The sequence below is a fragment of the Artibeus jamaicensis genome, unplaced genomic scaffold, assembly GCF_021234435.1.
Source record: "Artibeus jamaicensis isolate MK-2021 breed Jamaican fruit bat unplaced genomic scaffold, CSHL_Jam_final contig_548, whole genome shotgun sequence".
Classification (NCBI taxonomy): Eukaryota; Metazoa; Chordata; class Mammalia; order Chiroptera; family Phyllostomidae; genus Artibeus; species Artibeus jamaicensis.
In genome coordinates this window covers 15,081,068-15,108,001 of record NW_026521883.1, presented here as the reverse complement: position 1 = coordinate 15,108,001, position 26,934 = coordinate 15,081,068, and the positions used below count along the sequence as shown (strand labels likewise).

The 26,934-nt window shown below is 42.5% G+C and overlaps 1 protein-coding gene across 2 annotated transcripts in view; it reads left to right on the top strand.

Annotated features, from left to right (window-relative positions):
• MYZAP (myocardial zonula adherens protein) overlaps nucleotides 1-14,893 on the top strand; it is an 89,936-nt gene extending 75,043 nt beyond the window's left edge. Inside the window, exons 12-14 of one of the 2 annotated variants that reach the window (XM_053670067.1) lie at nucleotides 4,965-5,065; nucleotides 9,886-9,952; nucleotides 13,929-14,011. In XM_053670067.1, the coding sequence (XP_053526042.1) occupies nucleotides 4,965-5,065; nucleotides 9,886-9,925 (141 nt within the window). In that variant the 3' untranslated portion in view covers nucleotides 9,926-9,952; nucleotides 13,929-14,011. Of the gene's footprint in view, nucleotides 1-4,964; nucleotides 5,066-9,885; nucleotides 9,953-13,928 lie in introns of both variants that reach the window. The other variant, XM_037151016.2, reaches the window with a different exon arrangement.
• Nucleotides 14,894-26,934: the final 12,041 nt, after the last annotated feature.

Below are 26,934 nucleotides of genomic sequence, written 5' to 3'. Positions count from 1 at the left end.
CTGTTATTTTTGACATCATGTATTTTGAAGTTCTATTATGAGGTACATATATATTTTTGATTGTTATGTCTCGGCAATAAATTAACCTGTTCATTATTATGAAACGTTGGTCACTACCTTTGTTCATACTCTTTGTCTTAAAGTCTGTTTTATCTGATATTAATATAGCTGTTGCTACCTTCTTCTGCTTCACATTTGCATGGAACATGTTTTCCACCCACTTATTTTCAACTGATCTGTGCCTCTGTATTTAAAGTGCATCTCTTATAGACAATATAAAGTTGGGTCTTGCTTTTTTTAATACATTCTGATAGTCTCTGTCTTTCAATTGGAGTATATAGTCCATTGATCATTAATCATTGTTGATATCGTTGGACTCAGATCTACCATTTTATCATTTATTTTCTTTTTATTCCCTGTGTTTGTTTTGCTTATTTGTTTAGTTTCCCCTTTCCTTTGGACAATTCAATGCTTTTTAGAATTCCACTTTAATTTATCACTAGGAATTTTGCTGTTTTACTTTTCTCTAATAGTGATTGCTCCAAGTATTACCATGTACGTCATTGACCATTCACAGTCCACTTAGAGGGAATACTGTACCACTTTTTACTTTAAAAATCACATGTATTTTAAAGAAATTAAGAGAAACTATAATGCAGCCATTAAAATGTTTATAATAGGAAAGACATATCAATGAAAAGAACAAAGTACAAAAGTATTTACAGTATAATCTAATTACATATGAGGGAATGGGGAATAGCAGAAGTCCAGAGGACATATGCCAAATATCGAATGTGGTTTTTTTGAGGGAAAAAAAGAGAAAATAAAGTCTTTCGTATTTACTCATAAACATTTATTTCCGATGTTTTTCATTCCTGAACATCTGAGTTTCTCTCTGGGAGCATCTCTCTTCCACCTGAAGAACTTTCATTCCCCATTTTATGTAGGGAGGGTCAGATGCTGACAGGTTCACTTAGTTTCTCTTACCTGACAGTGAGGTCTCTGTTTCACCATCATTACTGCAACATGGAGAGTTCTAGGCTGACGGTGTCCTCCTCTTCTAGTACTCACTGTCTTGTGATTTTGGGGAGAAATCTTTGGTAATTCCAATGATTGCTCACCTATACAGAGTTGCTCTCAAGATTTTTCTCTAGTTGTGGGTTTTCCTATGACTGTGAAGTGGCAAGGTGTATCTCTCTTTTAATTTATCCTCTCTGGGGTTCATTGAGCTTCTTGAATTTGTATGTTTGTCTTTCAAGTTTGGGAAGTTTTTAGCCATTATTTCTTTTAATAGTTTTTCTTTAGATTCCCTCTCTTTTTCTTCTTTGATTCTAGTACACTATATTAGGCTTTTAGAAATTGTCCCCCATTTTCATGAAGTTCCATTAATTATTTTCAATCTTTTCCTTTTATTTTGTTTTGATTAAATGATTTCTATTAGTGTGTCATCAAGCTTACCGACATCTTCGTCATTGCCTTTCTTTTCTTAAGCCAATCTAGTGATTATTTTGTTAAATTTCAGGCATTGCCTTTTTCTGTTCTAAAATTTCCATTTGGTTCTTTTTTATGTTTCCTATTTCTTTCTGTTGACTTTCTAAAACTACTTTATCAATTATAAGCATATTTTTCCTTTACCTCATTGAGCATAGTTATAATGGCTGTTTTAAAGTGCTTGTCTGCAAATTCCAACCTCGGAGTCAGTTCAGGATTGGCATCTCTTGATTCTCTTTTCCCTTGGGAATGGGTCACATTTTTCTAACTCTTCATGCCAAGTAATGTTGGATTACAACCTGGGCACTGTAAGTGTTTTCTTGTGGAGACTTTGGATTCTGTTTTATTGTTCTGAGGAGCGTTGAGGTTTTCATTTCAGGAGGCCATGAATCTGGTTATACCCCTTTCTGTGCCTGTAGTGGGTGATGACTCAGATCTCTGTTCAGTTCTTTAAGCTTTGGCTGCAAGCTTTTTTGTGTGCCCTACACGTGTGTGGTGCAGGGGTCTGCCAGAGACGAGCTGAGTCTACATGCAGAATTTAGGGTTTCTGACTTCTTTCTGTCCTTTTCGGCTTTCCCCTTACTTTTGGTAGCCCTGCTCATCCTGTATTCTCTTCCCTGGTTTATTCTACTAGAAAGATGATCTTCCCCTGGCTGGTGTAGCTCAGTGGATTGAGTGCGGCCTTTGAACCAGACAATTGTGGTTCGATTCCCAGTCAAGGCACATACCAGGGTTGCAGGCTGGTTCCCTGCAGGCCAGTTCCCAGCAGGGGATGCACAAAAGGCAACCATACATTGATGTTTCCCTCCCTCTCTCCTTCCCTTCCCGTCTAAAGATAAATAAATAAATTTTAAAAAAAAGAAAGAAAGATGATCTTCCTAGTGAATTGTTATTGTAACTGTGCTGCCAGCATCAAAACTGTGTTGCTCTCAGGCAAAGCTGCAAACAGATAAACAGGCCAAGGAATCACGAAGTAGCCATTCTGTGCTTGTCATTTGCCCCAAGTTTTATCTCCCCTCTAAAACTCGTCTGTCCTTATTAGATCACCAGAGATCTCAATGGTTGTTTTTTGTCTTTGTCCAGAGTTTATAGTTGTTCTTTGCAAAAGGATTTGTCTGTAAACTGCTTATTTCTCTATACTAGAAGTACACCTCTCTCTCTGTTAAATGGAAAATTTTAATGACTTGACTGATCTTCCTGCCTGTAGTTTCATTTCCTTTCAGTACAGTTTTTACTTGGGACCCCAAGCGATTGACATAAAGCCAGTGTCGACCTTGGTCTCATAGGATTGGATGTGAGGTGTTTGTAACAGCATGCGTAGTCCTTCGTGACTACTTCCTGCCCACCTGTACACTGCAGTGAGGTGCCTTTCCCAAGTTGGCGTGTTTCCACACTTCTGGAGTACTCATCCCCCTTCTTTCTTCAACTTTGTTTCCCTTGCCTAACTCCAGGGAATTTTGCACTTACAGTTCAGTCCTTCCCCCCATCTCCTCTGAATTCCCCCTTAATGTCCTCTGGGTCCCTTTGGCACAGGCTTATCTTTGTTCAGTTATTTTCTGCTTAGTTTCCTGTGGTCCTACAGATGGAGCTCCTCAAGGGTTGTCAGTCATGCCTTATTTCCTTTAAATGCCACCTCCCCTCACCTACTTTTATATACTATGTATCTGTTACGTAGTAGATACTCAATTTTTTACTGATTATTTTTACTGGTTGCATTCATTCTTTATAAGTTTTTGGTTTCAGTGCTTTAGTAAGTATTTGATGTGCACACATGGAGTGCCTATGGAATAGAACAAAGGATCTGTCCATTCTTCTCTGTGTACCAGTCGGGCATGTTTGCTAACTTGTCTTCTATGCTCCCTAACTACAGGTACCAGCCCTAGCATTCTGTAAAATCCAAATGATTAAAGTTTGCACTGAGGAAGGGATAAGATGATGGGATTGCTGGAACCTGTTAAAGGGCAGGGCTCTTCTGCCTTTCTTTTTCCTTATGAATGGGAGAGTCCAGATATTTTCAGGGAAGCTCTCTCTCTCTCTCTCTCTCTCTCTCTCTCTGTGAGTAAGTGAGAGAGAGAGACAGAGAGAGAGAATGTTATGTACCCCTGGCAGTGAGCCAGCACCGTCCTCCCGTGCTGAGAGTCAGGTGACAGATCTGACATGACTTGTTAAGGAATCTGGACTGAATTCTCTTCCTTTGCACCATTTCTCATTTGTAGAAAGAATTCATAGTTCTTTAGATTCTTCAGAACGTGAGTTTGGACCAGAGCTGCTGCTTCACTCCTGGTATCATCCATTCAGAGCAGGAGCTACTGAGCTGTAGCCCACACTCTTTCTCCCAAACAAATGAACTTCTGTTTCCATAGAACATTTAAACTTTTATGTGTTATCTAGTGCCTTATAATAGTGCTTCAGCTACAGCCGCAACTTAAAAAGAAAAAAAGGCAAATGCTGTGAAGTTTTTCTAGTTGTACAAATAATATGTCCACTGTAAAAACATTTATATGTTTTTATTCAATAAATATTTATCTTGCATCTCTTACATGCTATGCTCTGAAGATATAACCAGTAAGGTAGATGTGGTCATTGCCTCATGAAAACTTAGTCTAGCATTATAGAAAAATATGTAGTACTTTGCAGTAAACATCCGAAAATATCATTGTAACCACCATTACCCTCTTTCTGAACATTTGTGTATGTTTTTTTCCCTTCATATTCAAGGCACCATCTCTTCATGTGTTTTCCCTCCAGTGTCCGCACTGTTTTGCCCCCTTGCCCTGCATTTCCCCCGTGGGGCCCATTTCCAATTCCTGAGCATGTAATCATCAACCTACGTAATGTTTGGCCCTGGCCTGAAAAAAGAAACTAATTAGAATGCTAATTTTAATCCCAAAGAGCTTGTTCTGTTTTATATGTTTGAGTTTCTGAATTTTCCACACCTATGAAATACTAATTATTAAGTTATAGAGGTATTTCCCAGTAAATTAAATTAATAGACTTGCTCATTTTACAGTTTAATAAGGGAGTATTAAAAGCTGAGCTGTACCTTATTTATAATTGCAAAAAAGCATTACATATCTAAATTCCTATCAATAAGAGACTAGTTAAATAAATAATGTACATCTATACAATGGAATGCTATGAATGCATTAAAATAGTTTGTTGACATAAAAAGAAAACTAATAAATGTGGAAAGGTATTCACAACAAATTGTTAAGTGAAAAAACAGATTTATGTATAGATCAGTATATTTAGTTTGTTTCCATTTATGTAAAATTGGATACATGTGTATGTACATGCACAGAAAGCTATCTGTAAGGATACAGTCAGTATATTTCTTCAATTTCTACTGTATAAGAGGTGTTCAATAAATACATTGTGATGGGGAAATCTGATAATATAGGTAAATTGTATCACGTATATTTGTCAGGGAACATATTTGCTTTACTAAAAATGTTTTTCCCCCTCATTTCCAGAATAATGAACTACAAAGTAAGTTGGATTATTTAACAGAAACCCAGCCCAAGACTGAAGTGGAAACCAGAGAGATCGGAGTGGGCTGTGATCTTCTACCCAGGTATGTAGGAATTTCCTGTTTTTCTGACTCGAATTCTTCTTTGACTTGAGAAAATACTTTCCTGGACTGTTATGACCAGAATCGCATTCTTTCTATCAGAAAATATTTCTGCAAAGATAAGTGGTGGCTGCTGAAGCATGTGGCTGCTGAAGCATGTGACTGGTTTCTGTGGGAGCGGGGACATTGTATAAGGCAGAGGAGATGGCGAAGGAGAGATCTGGACAGCCAGTTTAGAGAGAAATTAGGCCTCCCTCCCTCCCTCCCTCCATCCCTTCCTTCTACAAACATCTCCTGAGGGCCTTCCCTGTGCCTGATAGTTATAACCTGGAGAAGAATGAGATTTAGTTCCCATCCCAGAGTGCAGTCTGGAAGGGGAGATGGATATTTGGCAGTAATCCACAACAGTGTGAGAGGGACCTGCCAGGTGCTTTAGTTGTACAGAGGAGAGAGGGTCTCAATCTTGATTAAATTCTTCTATTTCCCAGCACCGTAACAGACTATTGTCAAGCACTGAATCAGATTCACGAATAAATGATGTACTTCAGCCATGAGCAGATGTAGAATAACGACAGCTTGCTTCATTCAGTTGTATTTCTGCGCTGGAGGATGGACACAGAGTTAATGTGAAGCTCCACGTGCTCATGCCTGGGTATCTCCCCAGTAAGATTAGTGCGTGGGAACCATAACAACCCATCATCTCTGGGTGCTCAAAACTGCTTGGCCCATAGAAGATATAAAAAAAAAAGTTTCTAAGAAGGATGCAGATGACATGGGCTTGTAATTTAGGTAACCAGAATCCAGTGTCACATTGTTCCCATTTACATTGCTTGCTTTCTGCTAAAAACAAGGCAATTTCATCATTCTGATATGATTAACAGACAAAGGAAGGAAGGAAGGGAGGGAGGGAGGAAGGGAGGAAAGGAAGGGAAGGGAAGGGAAGGGAAGGGAAGGGAAGGGAAGGGAAGGGAAGGGAAGGGAAGGAAGGGAGGAAGGAAGGGAAGGGAAGGGAAGGGAAGGGAAGGGAAGGGAAGGAAAGGAAAGGAAAGGAAAAAGAAAAGGAGAGAAAGAGAGAGAGAAAATAAATTTAAATAGACTCCAGGGCCCATCCCCATGGGGTACAAAGTACATGATAAATATATAGGCAGAAGGAATGATGGATCATATTCAGGGAATCCTTTTGAAATATAAATAGTTCGGTCATTTCCCTCCTTTTTTATTTTTTTAAGAACCAAGTGGCTTAGTCCACTCTAATTGCCCACATAATAAATCTTGTTTGGCTAGGACAGGTACAAAACTATGTCTGAAACCAATCACTTGTTTGTTTTCTAATTCCCACATTTTGGCTTAAGACGAGGTTTTCAATTTGTGTGCCGAAGGATAGCCTGAAGCAAACTTTTATGGTGAAGTTATGAAACCACAAAGCGGTTTCATAATGGAAGTGCTGACAGACCCTTAACTTATGGCCACGGTGAACTTGGAAGCCACTTCAGTATCTAAAAGCAGCTTTTCCATAAATGTAACATTTGGTTTCCCCCCAGGATCCATCTTAGCACTTTAACTACCCAGGTCAATCAGCAAAGGAAATGAAAACTACATATCTGCATTTCCGAAAAGGCAGAATAATATTTCATTTGTTTCCTCACAAATATTTATTAAGTGCCTACTATGTGACAGGCACCATGCCAGTCCAGGTAGTGAGGACCACGGTGTCTTTAGAGGTAATCCAGGGTGGAAGGTTTCCACCCGTGTCTCTTGGACCTGCCGAGTTCTGGACTCGGGGCTCTGGGGTAAGGACTCTCCCACACCTCCACTGCCCACCCCCATCAAAAAATAAACCTGAGAAGAGCTCAGCTTTTAGGTCTTTTTCTATGTTGGAGTTCAAGTAAGGTTTTGTTTGAATAAGTGTTGTGTGGTCAAAACCAATTGGGACCCCTTGGCTTTAGTTCAATCACCCTGTTTTATACACACCAAAATTGAGGCCCAGAAAGGTAGCGTGAATGACAGGGAGCCGCACAGCCAGGATCAGGACCCGGCCTCTGGGTCCTGGTGCGGTAGGTTGCTGGTTTTACAATAATAACTTAGGAGTTACCAAGTCGTGTCTGTGTGTTCTAACAAAATTCCTGGTTCTTATTTGGACTTCAAACTTGCATCTAAACAATGAAAGATTCCGTAGTGTTTCACAGAATGTTTTAAAAGCAGAGTTCTCCACAGTGTTTTAGATCAGTGAAAGTATTGAATTAAGGCTCCACGATGCAGGCTTACTCCCTGTTCTTCTCCACCAAGAACTCGGCAGTGTGGTCCAGGTGGGGAACCTCAGGCTTCTGGGGTGCCCTGCCCAGCCGGCTGTCAGCTGAGCACAGCCTTGGGCAAGCTACTTATTTTCTCTTAGGCCTCAGTTATTTCAGCCTTAAAATGGTAATGAAGATGGTTATGTCAGATCTCAAAGAGTAGCTATGAGGATTACATGAAAACAGGTGTGTAAAGTATTTAGCATGGTAACTAGATTGAGGTTAAGTGCTTAATAAATAATAGCCATATTACTATTAACTAAGTAAAAACTCTGACTTTACATATAAGACACTATATCAAATATAAATAAATTTGTGTGTGCTAAGACAACTTTATTAGTTTTATTTGTGGTTATCAGTGATTTTATTAAATGTGTTAATAGCTTAATCAAGTGTGTGGTGCTTTAACGGACACTGAGCTGTACAGTTAAACTATCAGGGGACGGAAACCCTCTAGACAGGCCAAGAGGCCTCTGCAGCTGAGACACCCGGGTGGTCCCAGCGAGTTCCAGGCGCAGTGTCTCACTGTGGAGCAGCCCGGCACCCCCCACTCATTTCTCTTCACACCTTTGGGGGTGTGCTCTGTGCTACGGCTGCAGTGTTTCATTGTTAGAGCCGCTCTGTTTTTATGCATTGCTGAAAAAATTTGAAATCAGCCTTTTCTTTACTTATAGAGCCATCAAGCCCATTTATTACCCCCTACTCCACTCCACGTTTTCCCTGTACCCACCAACATTGGGTGCACCAGTGGACAGGGACCCTAGGCTGCCATCCCCTTGTCTAGCATTTGTTTGATGCTCAGGAAACATTTGTTGGCTGAAGGAATGAACCACGGGTGTCCAGCCTGCAGCCCACAGGCCACAGGTAGCTCAGGATGGCTGTGAATGTGGCCCAACACAAAATTGTAAATTTACTTAAAACCTTTTTTTTTTTTTTTTTTGCTCATCAATTTTTGTTAGTGTTTGTGTTTTTTGTTTGGCCCAAGACAACTCTTTTTCTTCCAGTGTGGCCCAGAGATGCCAGAAGGTTGGACATCCCCGGGGGGGTTTAGGCAGCTAATCTGTACTATAATATAATTTATTTAATAAAGGACTCAGAAAAACATTTCTTGCTTATATTTTCCATCTTTGTGTTTGTTATCTTCCTCTCCCAGCTAGAATGTAAGCTTCATGAGGGCAGGGATTTTCATCCATTTTACTAATTAGAGTCTTTCTAGGACTTACTTAGAATGGTAGCTTGCACATAGTAGATGCTTAATGCTTGTTGATTGGACCCATCCCTCTTGTCAATGTAAGAAATGTCCAAACATTTAAGTTTTATGAGTTAGTTTGAACTAAACTGATGGCAGTTGCTGGGAAGCAAAATCACAACAGATTGAGAAAATGCTCTAGAAAATGGCAGTTTTACACTGTATTTTATATATTGTAACCAAAGGAGGATTAAGGGAGTTACAGGCTATCATCTACTGGTGATACATTAGGGAGTCAGGAGAAAGCAAAGCAGGAAATCTCTGGGATTGGATGAAAAGCAATGACTAGACATATATGTGCTTTACATTCATAAGGTAGTTAACAGCCAGCAATGAACATGGTAAGAATAGCAATGTGGGGATTTGCGGTTGTGCTTTGAGAGATCCAAGAAAGGAAATGACTTTGACATTCCAAAGGGGTGTTATCATAGATGCAGAAAGACAACAGACAGGCTCAGTTAAGGTAAAGATTGACCTCTGTTAGGGAAAAATATCACCCTAGGACATGACTACCCACCATGAAAGGCTTTTATAGAAAATATGAATTTCAGACCATCCTGTGTGGTTACTTTATCTCTCTGAGTTTGTAAGGCCGCCATGCAGGCCTCCCCTGAGCTGCTCAGGTTTGGTGTGTGGCCCCTTTTCGTCCATACTCTGTACCATTTGATCGTTCTTCTCACGCAGAAGAATATCTGCTTTTTACCCTTGGGGGACTTTTCTCTCCTGGTTCGCTCCTACTTCCCTGGCCTGTCCTTCATCTTTTTTGATGGTTCCTCTTTTTCTTCTAAGCTCTCACTGTGGAAGCTCCTCATGGTCTATCTTAGTTATGTAGTTCTGCAAAGATGGCATCTAGTCCCCTGTTTCACCTCTTGCCTCCCTGGGGCTCAGCTGCCAAGTAGTTGAACCTCTCTCCTGCACACAAGTCCTCATTTCCAGTTGCCTGCTGGGCACTCCCAGTCAGCATCTGCTAGAGCTTCATATGCATCAGATCCATCACTGAGCCAGTCATTCTTTTCCTCAAAGGCGGTTTCTCTTGGTAGTGGTGAACCCTGGCTGGAAGTTAATCTGGGTTCGGGTCCTGCTTCTGCCTCCTCTTCCTGTATCAACAGCTTTGGTTGGGCAAATTCCTCACCTCTTTGCATGTTGCATTTGTCACCTAGAATAGCAACATTTTGATAGTAATTCCTTCATTACCTTGCTGAGATGAGTGAGACACGGGCCTAGTGTGCGCAGTATAGTGACCACGTTTTTATATTTTTCTTTTGCTTCCACCACTTTCCCAGTTACCTAAGCCCAGTATACTGCAGTCACCTTGAAACATGAATTGTTTGCTCCTAGACACACTCATAGGTACAGTGCTATCTTTTTTCTTCATGACTTGCTTCATACCTACCTCTTCCCACTGCCACCAACCTGCTGGAGACTAGTGTTGTCTGTCTAATCTAATCAGTGCCATCTCTGCCTTCTCCTCTTTCACTGAACTCTGTGTTACACAAATTCTTGGAGAGTGAGGCTGTCTTAGTAGAGCAGGAGAGAGGGTAAGAAGGTCCTCACTGTGAATTCTTGGGCTTTTAAACTCTCATTTTTAAAATACAAGACTGAAGAGCTCGATTTGAAAGATTTGAATTATGTTAATTAAAGAGACTGAGAGCAATTTCAGGTCAGCTGATGTTAATTCAAAAAGAAAAGGGGAAAAACAAAAAAAAAAAGAAAAGAGGTGTCCTTCTCCAGCCCCAAGTATAACCTGGTTTCTAGCAAACTCATAAATTATGTCTTAATAGGTACAACTTAATGAAAAATATTCCCTGTGGTCATAAGTGCCAAGCACATAGTGAGCACTTTAAAATGCCTACATTTTCAAATTTCTGTTATAGAGACCAGAACACAAAGTAGCTTTTGTCAAATCTTTAGTTGCTGATTCTGCTATCATTTCCCCCAGGGGAACTGCCTCTTTATGGATTTATAAAAGGTGAACAATAGCCTTAATGTGTTAAAGAAAATGGTCAAATTTCAATTCTGTAGTTGAAAAGTTATTTGTGTTCTTGAAATCTTGTTGTTTCCTAGTGATCAACTAAATAAAATACCTCACCTCTTTTTGGTTGGAGTATAAGAGCCTGTTTTTGAAACCCAGAAGGTCCACCTTTATAAATATTTCTGCACTTTATGGGCTTTTAAGATATTGTCACTGGAGACCATTTCTGTTATGTGGAATTTTCACAGTAGTTGGCAGAGACTGCCATCTGGCCTCTGCCCCTGGCGCTCCAGAAAACTGCCTGCCGGGGTCCCTGAGGGTCCCTGTGTCGCCAGGTCCTGTGCCGTCCTCTGTGTGGCAGGTGACACTCTGACCTCTTCTCGACATCCCTTGTTCTCTGGATCCCTTTGCGTTCTGTGTGTGACGTGCGGGCTCTGTGCCTGGCCTGGCCTGAGTGAGCCTCTGACACCATGAAGGTGACTGAGATGTGGTTTTCACCCGTTAATACAGTAAACCCAGCAGAGGCGGAAATCGCATGGACCAGCGGGTGTGATGAGTTGCTTCCAGGGGTGTGTCAGAATCCTGTGTGACTGGGTGGAGAGCACGGAAGGGACATATTGAATCAACTGGGGAGAGGCATGTGATGTTTAACGTCCCCCACGCCCCCAAGCTTCTGATAATCCCCATTAAGAAGCTGTCTCCTTACTGCTCTTTAGTTAAAAATCACTGCCAAGTAATGGGAGGTGTTAGTGATTGGAAAGTTGAGCAAAAGTGAACCTTCGGGAAACAGGAAATTGGACAGCACCACTCAAGGAAATGGTGAACATATAAAGAAAGGAAGGACCGTTTCTATCACTGGTGTGGGGAGTTGGGGAAATTGTCGCACAGGAGGTGATGCTTGGTTTGAGTCTTGAAATATAGGCAGGAATTCATCAGATTGATTTGAGTAGGGAAGCATTCAAGGTGGAGGGGTCAGCCGGAGAATGGCAGGCAGGTACGCAGCAGTGCGGTGAACGGTGAAAACTGTGTGTTGGTTTGCAAGGCCAGCCAGCAGATGGTAGAGGACCTTTAGACCAGGCAGAGGAGCTGGGCTTCACCCAGGAAGTAGCGGGGAGACTTTGAAGAGTTTTAAGAACAGTAATACGCTCTGATTGTCTTTTTCGGAAGATGTCCTTGACAGTGGATTCAGGGAGGTGGAAGACTTTGCCAACACTGGAGTCAGAGAGACCATTTAGGATATTATTTGGATATTCATAGATAAATTATGAGAGCCTGAACTAAAGCAGTGGCTGAGGGAATAGAGAAGACAGATGACAAAAACAGTATTTTAGGAGGTAGAATTCATGCCACTTGGTGAGTAACTGGACATGGGAAGTTAGGAAAAGGGAGTTGAAGCTTATATCTCATATACACAATTGGTCATTGCATCAATCAGGTTAAGAAATGTAGCTGCTGTAACAGTGTGGAGATCTTGGGGGCTGAACACAGTAAAGACTGACTTCCCACCGTAGTCTAAGGCAGCTTGGTATGAGCCTTGCTCCACACAGTCGTTCGGGAACCCAGGATTCTCCCATCTAGTGACTCTGCCTGGGTTTTGGAGTCCTCCCCGGTCCTCCACTGTATTCTCTGCATGAAAGGAAAGAGCATAGAGATTTGTGTAGGAGGTTTTTACAGGCTAACCATTTAGTAATGCAGGAATTGGGGGCACCAATCCCCATGCAGTGAAAAATCTGAGGATAGAAGTAGGCCCTCAGCAAACGTGGATTTCCAACTACAGACTGAGGATACCCTCGTCCGTAAAGGAACATGAGTCTGAACTGTGCAGGCCCCCACTTACATGTGGATTTAAAAGCCCGTGTAATTCTACTATGACCGGCTCAGTCAAACCCGTGTTCTTCAGGGGTCAACTGTAAGTGATTTCTCCTCATTTAGTCACACTGCCCACCGAATTACAAGGGAGGCTGGGAAATGTAGTTGTGTATGTGTCCAGAAGGAAAAAATATGGGCTATGTCTCCATCTTAGTCAGTAAATCCTATTAACTCTACTTCCCAAACATCTCCCTAACTTTTCCTTGCTACTTCACCTGAAGTGCTACTGTTACACTTCATTCTCATCGTCACCTCCTAAATAGCAAAAGTCTCCTAACTAACCTTCAGCCTCCAGACTGACCCCTAGGCTGTCAACCCTCAGCAGTACCAAAGAATTTTGCTGGAGTACAGATAGGAGCATATCATGCCCCTAAACCCCTTAGGAGCCTTTGTGGTCCCCTATCCCTCTAACTCCTTAGCAGAGCACGCCTCCTCCTGAAAGCCCTCCTCCAACGCGTCTTATCTCCAACAACTTCCCATCATGAAGTCTTTGCTCCATTTGAACCAAGTGTACCTATCTCCTTTCCACATCTGCAGCCTGTGTGTGCACCCTTTGCCCTTGAACATCCTGTCCCTTTTGCCCGGAGTTCCCATCTCCTTGCCCACACGAGGAACGCCTAAAAATCCTTCAAGATTCATCTTCCTGTGGCAGTTTCCAGGTGCCCTCCTAGTGATTTTAACTTGCTCTGCCCTCAGTTTGCCCATAATATGTTAATTGTCAAATTTCTCAGGGTCCTGGCTGGAAGGGAATGTTGAAGAGACATAAATAAAGGGACGATTTGTAAAGATGTGAGCAGCTTTACGGAAAATACCCAAGGGACAGTGGCAGAGACTGGAGCTAGCCACAGTAGAAGCTGTCACCAGCCTGGACCTGAAGAGGCCGGGGTGAAAGCTGGCAAAAGAGACAGCGGGCAGGGCTGCACCTGCGGCCTTTGCCAGAGGAGTATAGTAACTGCAAGCTGCCTCCTGGCCAGAAGGGAACAGATGTCCTCACCTCTCTGTCCTTCTGTTTTTTCATCTCTGGCTACCACATCCCAATGGATCAAAGCCAACTGGAAGCTAACGGGTGAGGGCGCACGTTGGTAGTAACCTTCAGGTCAGCTTCCAGGGCTCAAAATGAGGTGGAAAAGGGGGAGAGTAAATCCAAATGGCCGAATGGAGAATGTGCAGCACAGCTCTTCATGTCTCCGTTACAGCGGCGCCCTACATCGTATTAAAATTATTTATGCACGTATCTTTCCTACCACATTATGAGTTCCTTCAATGCATGTTTTATATTTTCCTGAATCATTGATGCCTTGCACGTGCTAAACCTTTAAAAGTTGCTACACATACTGGTCCCTTATGTAACATTTAAATGAAATATTCAACTGCATTATTACAGTGTATTTTCCAGTGTTGGAAAACCACTTCCTAGAGTTGTCTCACCCAAGAGCATGGAGAGTTTCATTTCATCTTCCTAACCAGCCTGTTTTCATTTCTCAGCGAAGCAAATCAGACCCGTGAAATCGCGATGCCTTCCAGGAACTATGCCCCATATGCACGCGTGCTGGAGTTGACCATGAAGAAAAGTCTGACTTAGGCACTCGGAGACGTGCAGCGCACTTTCTACAGGTGGACAAAGGCCCTGGAACCCTGCAGCTTGAATTCTGGAAAGGGTGACTGTTGCTTCTTCATACACACAGTTTAAGCCAGAATGGAAATTCCTGAGGTTCTGATCCATTTCTTAAACCATGAAGGACAGTGGAGGGGGAGGGGGAGGGGAGGATAGAGTTTACAAGGTTGTATTTCAAACCCCAAACCAGCCTTCCCTGCTGTACTGGGCCATCATTAGTTCTCCAAGTACACACTGAAATCCTGCCAGAAGAATTCTCTTACAATTTATTTTGTTTTACTAGACTTCAGTTGGGAGGAAAAAGGGCATTCATTTGAAATTTCATGTTACTCATGCCAGGACCATTTGTTACTGTACGGAGGTGTGGCTTACCCGTAAAAGTATTAGAGGCAGTACTTCTCTGGTACAGAGAAGCCTGTCCACAAGAGCATGGGCACCCGGGGAAGCCTGACCCTGGGAGGGCAGGATTCCCAGCACAAGTGCTGTCTCCTCTCGGTGCCCAGGTGGCGTGCAGGGTTGTGGCGACCACTGGAGATGGTCCTCGTGTGGGCAGACGTGCTTTATTCTGACACACGGATCCCTCGGTTTAATTCGTGCCTTATGCCTTTATGGAGCCAGCAGAAATCACTGTATTTATTCAACCCGTGATTCTCTCCTCTTTCTCACTTCAACTGAAAGAAAATTTTGTTTGTTGTGGAAATTTGATCATTTCATGTTTTCAGTATTGATTGGTGTTTTTGTTAAACGAATGAGTAACTTGTTCATGCCTTCTCTACTTTGATATTATAATAACCTGTATCACATCTGTTTAATAAATGCCATATATTTTGTTCTACTGATGTTGTTTCTGTGTTTCACCTGTGACTGTGTACAAGGGCTAGAATGCAGAATTGGACTGTGGAGTGGATGTCAAAGTCGGGGCACGGTGAGATTTCAGTCAGTATCCACAGGCGGCAAACACAAGGCCCGAGGCCCGAATCCCGCCCTCCACCTTGTTTTGTCCAGCCGGGCACCTTGTTTACTACCCACAGCAGCGCCAAGCTCTCGCTTAACAGTTAAGGAGCAGTTATATTTATACAGTCCTACAATTACATTCAGCCCTTTTTGATGGCAGCTGTGAGTCCGATGTGGCCCCAGGTGGAAATGAGTTCGACCCCCTGGGTAGTCTATGGAAGCATTTGTGAACTATAAGGTAAGGGAGGTACGTGTGAATTTTTAAACTCTGAAATTTAACTAGTTAACTCACCTTCTGAAAAGAGTAAGATACTGTACATACATGGTTATAAAATCATAGTTTTTGCTTAAAAAAAAATCACCCTCCCTCTTGCCTAGTCTTCCTATGCCCTACTTCCCCACTTCAAAAAAAAAAGTGCCAAAGGAAGAAAACAAAGCAATTCAGTTGGGTAAATCCCTGTGAGTCAAGATAGTATAGAAAGGAAAATGTGTATTGTATTTTGAAACCAGATTTGTATTGAAGTTATGTCTGTAGGGCCTTGGGCGAGTCATCAAAGCTCTCTGAATGTCACCCTCATCTTCTAAAAACCTGGGACTGTCACACCTACCTGGTAGGCTGCTGTGAGCGCCTCCTGAGGTGTTCACACAGAGGCACTGCCTGTGGCCCAGCTCTGCAGCCCCTGGCTCCCCCCCTCCCCCCATGGAGGTGCTCTGGTGGTGAAAAAGCTTGCCCTGGGCAAACCCTAAAAAGGAGCATCTTAGAAAAAGTCAGTGCTTAGGAACAGGAGAGGGAAGCTGACTCCTCCTGAGTGGCAGAGTTGGAAGCCCCTAGGCCGCTGGAGAAGCCGGTCAGGAAGTCATTTCTTAATGAAATGCAATGGCATAAAGACTGTCAGTTTTACTGGGACCAAGACAGGAATGGAAACTGCTCTGCAAACACCACCATATTCCCTCTTTTCTCTTCTTCCTAAAACAAGAAAGAAAAAAATGTAATGAATAATTTTACATTCAAAGGGTGCTATGGGTCATTCTACAGAATTAATGGGGTCTCTATTTGGGCCCTTTGTATTTTTAAATATGTTTTCAATATGAGGAAAATTCTAAGCACTATTTGAACTATTCAGAAAGACAAAGTGAGTTCCGAAGCAGCACAGACTGAAACTGAACGGAATAGAGATGATCCTTCTTGATGCTTTGTCAGAATGACCTCTGGTAACCCCAGCCCCCATCTGAAAGATGAGAGTCTTCAACCCCGAGTACAGCTCAGGTGCTGAATGGCTCCGACATGACGTGGTAAACTCATTCTACGGAGACAAAGAATAGCAGTGTGAATAATTCCCCAGTAAATGTTTTTGTTCTGCTCCTTGCAGACTTTTACACACACGCTCCCTCCATTTACTTGTTTTGTTCTCACAGCAAATAGGACCCTACTCTGAGATTCAGAATCGCAGTATTTAGAAATGCGGAATCTGGAGTCTCTCGATCCCGGTCACTTAGTGCATGCCTCGGGCAAATCACAAAGTCTCTTTAATCCATATAAAATGGGGACAGTGACAGTCCTTTCCTACCCAGGGGTGGTGTGAAGGTTAAAGAAGTTACTATCTGTGAAGTCCTTAGAATAGTGCTTGGCATATAGCAAGTGCTCAATAAATGCCACCTATTAATATTACATACTTTTATAACAACTCTTCACTTACTATGATAATTCTTTACATATAACTATCCCATTGTTCCTTACAATTAATTGAATTCCATTTTATTGATATACTATGATTTACTCGACCTATTCCTTATTCTTGGAAATTTAAAGGTTCTCTTTACTCCTCTTTGAACAATCTTCTGATGAACTATCTTGTACAATATGACTTTCTATACTTTCCTGATTATTTTCTCAGGATTAATTCCTAGAAAAGGAACTGCCAGGTCAAAACTTATGCACACTTTAGTGTTTTGGTGCACGTGGTCCAATTTGGCCTGTGGAAATTTGAATCCATTTAAACTCTCACCAACAAGAGGAGAGTGTGGTTTCCCAACTCCTTTGCCAACATTGGGAATGAGAAATGGAGTGTATAAAGTTGCTTGCTTCAGGCAGACGCATCCATCCCCCAAACAGGCAGTGAAAAAAAGTTCCTTCAGGATATTGCCTTTGGATACCTGAGCTCAGGGACTACAGGTGTGATCTGCAGGCCCGTAGGCTTCCCCAGGGCCCAGAGAGTGTCTGGGCAGCTAACAGGAAACAGGTCTGGGCTCAGAAGGAGCAGGTGTTCCCCAGGACCCTGGAATCAGAGAGGGCCTGCTGCTTAGTGAGCCAGAAGCAAGAGCCAGCGTGAGACAGAAAAGAATCAGGCTACGCGCCTGACAGTGGGGTTTGAGTCTGACTGGGACATGCCCCCGAGGGCAGCTTTCAGAGCTAGCCAGGGAGGGGACATGTGGGGAGTGCTTGGAGTCGGGTAATAGGACATGGCCACCCATTAGAGGGTACACTAACCAAGGATGACCCTGGGCTGGTCTGTATGTCTACTCCAGGCACCCATTCTCTCCCCAGGAAATGCTATCTGCCTGCCCTAGGAACTGTAGGATGGTTCCCTGGCAAGGGGTGGGGAGCTCAGGCTACATCAGACCATCCAGACTCATCAGGGGCCGAGTTCAGCTGAACCAGCACATGCCAGCTGTATGCCAGGTGCTAGGGAAACAAAGGTGTGCACCTCGAGACCCTGTCATCTCCAAAACCTGTCTCAGTGAGTCAGGCTCCTCCTGAACTTTGTCTGTCTCTGTATCCTAAGGGTACTAGTTTTCGGCTCCCTCTTTTCTACTCTTCCATCTAATGATCAATCCTCACATCCATCTTCTGTCTTTGCAGTGATGTAAGGGCCTTGGGGGCAGTTTCCCATAAAGGATACACATCACCTGGAAAGGACCATTGCAAACCTTGATGAGCATGAAGACACCTACAAATGAAATGTATTCCACAAAGAGCCTGGGCTAGGGGATGCAAAGGAGAGCAAGATTGCTGAGGTAGCACAGCACACACATACTAAATCATCACAACAGTTCTATGTGGAAGATGTTATTACCTTCATTTTGCAGATAAGGCAATCGAAACTCGCAGAAATGAAACTCAAACTTGAAGCCTCTCTGATTCCAGGACACGGGTGGGAAGCATAGAGTCGGTCGGTCCCAGGTCTGCCAATGAATTGCAATACCCCCTTGGTCAGGTCACTTCAGCTCTCAGGGGCTTGGTGCCCCAGGAAGCAGCTTTGCCTAGGAAGTAAATGGAATTGCACTGCCCCCATAGCCTTGCTGTACAGAGCATGCAAAAGAGCATGGAAAAATCTTCCAGCCCTGCACCAGAGACAAGCCAATTGATACCTGCTATTATCACTAGTAATTACTAGGAAAGAGGTGTTGTATCATGAATATCTGCAAACCCAAGGATTTCCTCTTATTGGACTCATATTAGAGATTTGGATTGTGCAGAAGGGAAAGTAGGGTGGGGAATGTGGCTGGTGGGTGGATAAGCAGGAGATTACATAGTTTTTTCCTCATATGCACATTTGAGAATAACTCATTTGACTTTGTCAGAGAAGGAAATGCTCAAAATGGAGACTGAAGGTGCATTTCTGGAAACAGAGACCAGAGGCAAAGAGACCAGAGGTAGATGCTACTAAATTGGGGGCTAATTTGATTACGAAGAATCAGATTACTAATAGATGGTGAGAAAGGTAAATGAAAAAAAGGTTTTTTGCCTTTAGATATTCAATTGTTTTAGCACCATTTGTTGAAAAGTCTACCCATTTATCTATTTTCCACTGAATTGCCCTTGTACTGTTGTAGAAAGTCAGTTGGCCAGATAGGCACAAATCTATCTCTGTATCCCCTATTTTGTTGTATTGATTCAGTCGTCTTTCTTGACACCAATACCATACTGTCTTGATTACTGTAGTAGCTTCATCATAAGCCAGGCAGTGCCCAACTTTTCTCTTCTTTTTCAAAGCTGTTTTGACTATTCTAGGTTCTTGGCACTTCCATATGAACTTGACAGTCTGTAAGTGTCTACAAAGGGGCTGATGGGATTTTGACTGGGATGGTACTGAGCAGATAGGTCCCCAAAGAGAACACCGAGAACTTGCTGTGTTAGGCCCCACTGGCAGTGCTGGGTCAGCTCCCGAACGTCAGGAGCGGCTTCTCTCTTCGTCAGTTGGGAAGGTACCAGGTAAAAACTTCCATAATGTATTTTGATAAACAGACGGTATAATCTTTGTGGAATTCCGAACAAAATTTATAAGAAACATTAATGTGTGCCCAAGGACCATAAAACTGATGTAATTTGAATGCAATAAAATATAAATAAATGGCAAACAGTTCTTGGGGGTTTTCTCTTAATTTTTCAATACATACTTTCGAGTTTTAACATAGAGCATTTACAGTGTTCACCTTCCTGAATTAGGGGTAGAAGGGGGGTTGAGAAATAATTAGTAGGCAATTTTTTGGCCCTGGGACTTTTCTTGTAAATGTTTTCTTTGGCAGCCTCACTCTTGAGAACAGGAAGTTACTCTCTTGTTACAGATTTAAGACTTTTCTGAGCCAAATAACAGAAAGCTGGATTAGTTCTGAAATGAAGGGGGAAAAAAACAACAACTCTAGGCTCTTGCTGGAGATTAATGACATCTTGCAAATATTTTAATTCTCCCCTTTCCTCTTAATTTGCCACCTCCTAAACAAAGCACATTCCACCAGGAAAAACTTAACTGGTCACTTTGTGGCCCAACCCTAAAATAAAGTGTCTTTATGGTAACCACAAATTTATTTAAACATTTTGGGGGGAGGGGCTGAAGGGAAGGAAATTAAGGATTATCTCGTGTTAACCTTTTTTCCTTATGAAATTTCCAATACGAATTTAAAGTAGAAAATGCCGTTGTAAAGATGCTAATGTGTCCATGGTGATCATAAAAATTTATAATTTTCTTTGACCTCTTAAAATGGTTTTTGTTATAGATAAAAATGTTATATCGAGCTTTGTAGACAATGCCTATGCTTTGTTTGCTGTGCTTGCAGACAGTTCTCTAGGAATCATTCAGAATAACAAGATCAGATGCTTCCACTGGAGCACTTACCATTCTGACTATAAAATAAGGAGACTGGTCCCCTCCCCCTGAGAAAGGCTGTCCTTTGGAATTAAAATTCACTTTTTACACTTGACTCCTGTGGAAAAATAAAACAAAACCCTGTATTCTCAATGAAGTTTATAAATTGAGGGGACATTAATTCTGTGAATTATCCAAGAATCATTTGTGGGGATTCTTAAAACACAGAAGTCTTAGGAAGACTTTGAGGGGCAGAGCTAAGGAACACTTTCCTGGAACAAGTCTATGTCTCCTGCTAGTGATTTTTTCAGGAAATTTCTGTGCTATAATTTTTAGCCTCTGTGATAAACAAAGAGTTGGGAAAATTTTTCACTTGTATTTCCATCACACCTCCCAAATCAAATGACCTGGCGCCCAGAAAGTTTGTAAAGGCAAGAAGGGTCTAGGGTAGGATACGGGGCTGAGTGGCTGGTGGCAGGGCAGCGGCAGGATGCTTGCCCAGAGTAAGTACATGCTCATCCTAAAATCATTCAGATTCACAGTTCTGAAAAGTCCTAGTGGACAAACCAATCCACATCTGATAGATGGGATGTAGCTAAAGACCCACAAGTTGCAACCTTTTATTTACATTATTTAATGGTTTTTTTTCTATGTGTTATAAAAAAATACTTATACCTTCAAACTAACTTTTCCCCAGTCTGTCTGAAATGATGTTCCTCCCACATCATGAATTACAGTTTGCTTGTCTTCTGCTATTTTGACAACGTCAGTTTTTTAAGAACCTTATAAACAATCTTAAATTACTCAGAGCTGTCATCCATTAGATATAAAAATTAAATTAAGCCTGAGAATTCTAGGTGATAGAAAACATTATCCAGTCTCATAAGATACAGGCAACTGTGGGAGTCTAGCAAAGGTTGATAAAACCTGAAACCTCATCAGTGTTGGATGAGTATTTATTTAAAGGGAGCTACCTGCTTCCTGGTTTACTGCATTCCAGATATTTCTTCTCAACATTTATGAGCTTAAATAGATGCAGATGTTGCCAAAGAATGTATTATAACATTAATCATCCTAGAATCATGTAATTTAAGTGTTGAAAGGCATCTTGGAGTCTGTCTGGTTCAATACCCTCATTTTAAACAGGAGGAAACTGAGGCCCAGAGAATTTAATTGGCCACAAAGTTGGTGGTATGCAAACCCTCTCCCCCCAAAATCGTAGTAGGGCATTGAAACAAATTCCCCCACCATCCCTTTGTTTTCTGATCTGGATCACCTTTATTGTCCTTTAGACTATGTCTGACTGTTCTCTCCTCCAATTTTGGAGGAAGAAAGTCAAGGAGGACTTTTTTCTTTTCCTGAATAACCCCCCTGACTATATTGTATATTCCATGGGCATCCCTTGCTCCTCCCCTTCTACTTTCCCTAGCTGAAGCTTTTCAGAGCTGTGCTCTTTGTTTTACACAAGACAGAAAGTTAAAGGCAACAGACACTTGATTCTGGCCAGGTGTAGTGAGAGGAGATGAGTAGTCAGTTTTCTCTGACTTCATTCTGCTGCTGACGACCAGTTCCTTTCTTTTATGGCCTCTGAGGCACATCATACTCCAAAGGGTGAGATATCTTGTGTGCTGACATTATTGGAGAGACCTGGTTCTTCTTTCCCTCCACTAAAGGTACAGCTCCCACCTCCCTCCCTGATGAAACTTGAAAGGAAATTATGAAATCTTACCCTTCAGTGACTTTGCAAATTACCTCCCTTACCCTCCTTTTCTGTTTTCTGGTAAATGTATGTGAAACCATCTTTCCTCAAACACAGAAGTAGTATAAACATATTTATCAGGACATGTTTTACTAATGAGATAATTCTAATAGCCAGACTTATGTACTAGATGGATACCTTATGAAAATCTTAGATGAGGCCCATTTACATACAGGGGGCTCTGCTTTTTAGCATGGAATTAGAAACAAGTCTAAGTAAAGTTTGGTTTTGACATCCTCCCTTTTCTGCCTGCCCTACACATTCTCCAAATCCTGGAGAGGAGGTCCTCTGGGGTCTTCCTGCTACCCTAAACTCACTGCTGTGATACTCTCTCTGGTCTAGTCTTCCTTTCCGGTTGTTCAAAATTAACTCCATTTTTCTCCCCTTCCCACCTAGCAAATTCTACTCTTTTAGTGCAAGTCATCACTTCAGCTAGGCTTTTGTGAGAAAGCCATTTGGAACAAATTCACACTCATGTGTAAATGACTGATAGTCCACAACCCTTCTGGAAGGATCTGTGGTCTCAAAGGAAGATCTTTGTTAACCAAAAATCTTATTGGTGGAATTTCAGCTAATATGTCAAAGGAAAATGAAGTCAATCAAGGGGAGGGGAAGATATTTTAATGTTGCTTAATATTCTGTCTCCTACACTGAGGGGAGGGGCCTCAGCTACAATGTCTGAACAGTCTATGGCAAAGATCAGCACATGTGATGTTACAAGGACATTTTTTTTCTGGTTTGTGAGTTTATTCAGATGAAAACTCATGGAAAGATGCTATTCAATCACAGTCACATATCTTCCTCAAAATAAAATCACCTGGAACTTTTGAGAATCAAACATTTCATCATTTTCTTTTCCTAACTGATTTCCCACACTATCTAAAAGATCATAAAACACCGGGGTGGCCTTAAATGAGAGATTTGACACCAAACAGCACTCAAGCACGGGAAAGCCTGGAGAGGAAGCAGCATTTCTCCCCCTTCAACTTGAACCTCATTTGGCTGGGATTTTCTCACCAGAGTCGTCCTATTTTTTTTTCCATGGGCAACTGCCCTCTTGATTAATCCCATTTCCCTCCGTCTTCGTTTTTCCAAGCAGCTGAGCAAACAAAGATGCAGGCGCCCATTTTGACGCGCTTCCTCCCCCCAGCCCTCTGGGATGGGCCGGCTGTTCATCCTGTTCCTGCACCGTGGCCTGAATGTGCTTGTGGAGAGCAGCAAGGATCTTCTGTCAGGATTAATTTTAATAGGCCACAGCCTGTCAACTGGGAACTGCAGCTCCGGTAAATGGCTTTAAGTTACTATTTGCTGATAAAGAGGAAGATATGAGCTGAAAATTTGGACCCTCATTTCAAACAGTTTGGATAACTAATGCAAGAATTTACTTTTAGTGTGGAGTACATGCTCTTTACAGCCTAAACTTGTGGGCAGCTGAGGAAAACCTTTCGCTGCAGTGGGATCACCATGGAATACAAAGAGGGGACATACGCCATTTTGTAGACGTGTAGAATTTTAGAGCTGGAAGGGAAATGAATTAATCTGTGAATTCCTCAGCACAAAGCTTCCTGTGAAGCTTTCAGTGTCTGATTTCTGTGCAGAGAAATGTCATGCCTCTTGCTGCCGCTTCTACTTGTGTCCCTCGTTGCCAGTTCTGTTCCTCTCACTGTTGTTCTAATACTCTCTGTGGCCTCCCTTACTGTCTCCTGCATCACTGGCCAGGGCTCCTGTCAGTTATGTGTGAAGTTCTGCACTGAGGGACAGGAAGAAGAGGCAGCAGGACAAGTCTGGCCCAGAGATGGAGGGGTCAGGAGGTCCCAGCACTTGTCTCTCCCTCTGTGCCCTGAGCATGGTCCCCGGTGCTCTGTCTCTCTGAGAACACAGTTTGGGGAGTGAACGGAAGAGGAGGTTTGGTAAATGGTGTGCAGACGTCAGTTCTTATTGTGCAGTAAAGTCTTTGGTTTACCATTCTTTATTAATTTTTATTAGCTATGGCTGCTATGGTTTGTTGGAAAATTCAGCATGTTCCATTACTAAATGGAAGCTTTTAAAAAAGCATGGAAGATAATAGAATTTTCTTTGAATTTATTTCTGACCTTTGGTTCCCATCTCCTCTCCACGTGCCCAGCACATAGCAGGTGCAGGCCAAAAGCTGGCCTGCCCTCTCCTTGGTCAGCTCTCTCACCCCGAAGTCCAGGTATCAACCAAGCCTTGACTTTCCTAACAGATCAATGCTATCGGATTCTGTAAAATGAGTCTCTTACTTTTAGGAATCGATTCATGTGATTATCCCTGCAAGATAGTCCAGAAGCCTGGACACCCAGCAAGAAGCCCTGTTGCAGTTCAGGTCGGTGGGGTACCTGCTGGCAGAACTCCTTCTTACTCAGGGGAAGTCAGCCTGTGTTCTAGCAAAGGCTTAAGTAGTTGGATGAGGCCGACCCATGTTATTGAGGGCAATCTGCTTTACTCAAAGTCCACTGATTTCAATGTTAATCTCAGCTAAAAAATAACCTTCACAGAACCATCTAGAATAATGTTTGACCCAATATCTGGGCACTATGACCTAGGCAAGTTGACACTTGAAATTAACCATCACAGGCTCTTTTGTTGGTGATCACTATTTCTAATGGCTTTGTCTGGTTTCAATATCTGACCATCTACTCCTTTAAATTCTCTTTGGGACCAGTCTCCTACTAACCATAATCTGCTGCTCAAGTTTGGCTAAAGATTTTATTTACACTTTCCTCACATGCCAGTGCCACGATGCCAGTGCACTGCTGCCACGATGGCCGACCCTAGGCAGAGAGACCGGGCACGCTGTGCCTGGCCCCGGCAGCTCTTTCCTCCCCACAAGCCCCCAGTAACACCGATATGGTGGGCAGACCATCCCTGTGTGCTGAGTGGCCCAGCAAGTGTGGAACTGAACACTTCCAGTCGTTGCTGCCTTGACACTGGTGTTTTCCACATCAGTGTTCCAAGGTGAAGAAAGCAAAATTAGATTTAAGGAAAACACCTATCTGGCAGCAGAGGAAAAGGGCAGCTTAGGCTACAGGTTGGGAGATCTTTTAGGGGCTAGTATTATAGTTCACTCAAGGGCTTGGACAGGGATAATAGAGGCAACCACCAGTGTATGGGAAGGTACGGAGAGGGTGGCGGGAGGGAGAGTGTACAGAGAAAAGTTGTTTAGGCCACAGGATTTCATGACTGGTTGTGTTGAGGGGAAAAGAATAGTCAAGTATCAATGCCTAGTTTCTGGTTAGGGGCAACTAGATGAGTGGTATTGCCATTAAACAATGTGAATTTTAGGAAGGAAGAGTGGGTTGGGGAAAGCAAATATGAGTTCAGTTTTAGACAAGTTGAACCTAGGAAATCTTTGGGATATCCAGGTGGTCAGGTCCTTACCCCGACTCTCCTTTCAGTTGCAGAAGAAAATCTGCAGAGTTGAGAACCCTGGAGAGATTGGTAACATGGAATTTATGGTAGGACAGAGTTTTAAGGAAAAAGTGGTGAACAGGGTCAGATGCAGCAAGGAGGAGAAAGACTAAAAACTGCTCCTTGGGTTTGGCAGCCAGGACAGGGTTCCTGGCACTGGGGTGAGCGGTGACAATGTGCAGTCAGAGAGAATGGACATGTCTTTTGGGAAGCCAACCTCTGAAAAAAGAAGAGGGTGGAACCTAGGGGGTGCTTTCAACAGCTCTACTGGGGGTATAACTGACATGCTGTGCACTCGACATATTTGAGTGTCCGATGTGATAAGCTGTGTCTTGTCAGCAATCAAAATATCCATCACCCCCAAACATTTTCTCCTGCCCCTTTGTAATCTTTGGCTCCAGCCTCTCCCTGCCACCCCACATCATTAGGCAATCACTGATCTGCTTTCTGTCCCTATAGAATTCCTTATAAATGGAATTGTACTGTATGTACTCTTTTTTCCTGGCTTCTTTCATTGAGTATAATTGGGATTAATTGAAGCAGTTGCATATATGATAGTATTCAGTCACATGGACGTGCCATAATTTGTTTGTCATTCACCTAGTGATGGACATTGAGTTATTTCCAGTTTTTTAAAACCAGATTTTATTTTTAGAGAGAGGGGAAGGGAGAGAGAAAGAGAGGGTAATAAACATCAGTGTGAGAGAGAAAATATCAGTTGGTTGTCTCCTGCATAGGCCAGAGGACTGAATCCAGGAAAGTGCATTGACTGGGAATTGAACCAGTGACCTCTCGCTTTGCAGAACGATGTGCAACCAACTGAGCCACATTGGCCAGGGCTGTTTCCAGTTTGGGGCTATTACAAATAAAGCTGCTGTCAACATCTATGAACAAGTCTTCATATGGACATACTTTCATTTCCCTTGGGTAAAAACCTAGCCAAGGAAGGCTGGGTCATATGGCAGGTTTTAAGAAACTATGAAACTTTTCAAAAGTGGCTGTACGATTTTACATTTGTCTTAGTTGCTCCACATCCTTTCCAACACTTGGTATAGTCAGTCTTTCTAATTTCAGACATTCTGAGAGTTGTAGAGTGGCATGTCATTGTGTTGTTAATTTGCATTTTCCTCATGGCTAATAACATTAGTCACATTTCATGTACTTTTTCATCTGTTACTCTCCTACAGTGAAATGTCTGTGCAAATCTTTTATAATCTAATCTTGAGTGATACTTCATCACTTTTACCATTTGCATCACCTTGGCCATATTTTGTCAGAAGCAAGACAGAAAGCCCAGCCCATATGCAGTGGGAGGGGATTACACCAGGGCCAGACTGCTGGGGGGCACCCTAGATGCTTCCGATGACAGGTGGCTTCCAATTTCTCTTGGAATAAAAGTTAATCTCCATTTTCTGGTTTCAAATGACTGCGAGATCTAGCTCTTTTTGTTTGTTGTTTGGATATGCTGAGCTTTTTTTCCTTGTAGAACCCTACAGTTGCTCTTCTGTCTACTTGGGATGCTTTTATGTCAGACTATTCCCATGGCTAATTGCTTTTTGTCATTCAGATCTCAGCTTATAAATTACCTCCTCAGAAAAACCGACCTCAATCACCCAATCAATCAAGGTAGCCTCTCAACCACTCCTTATC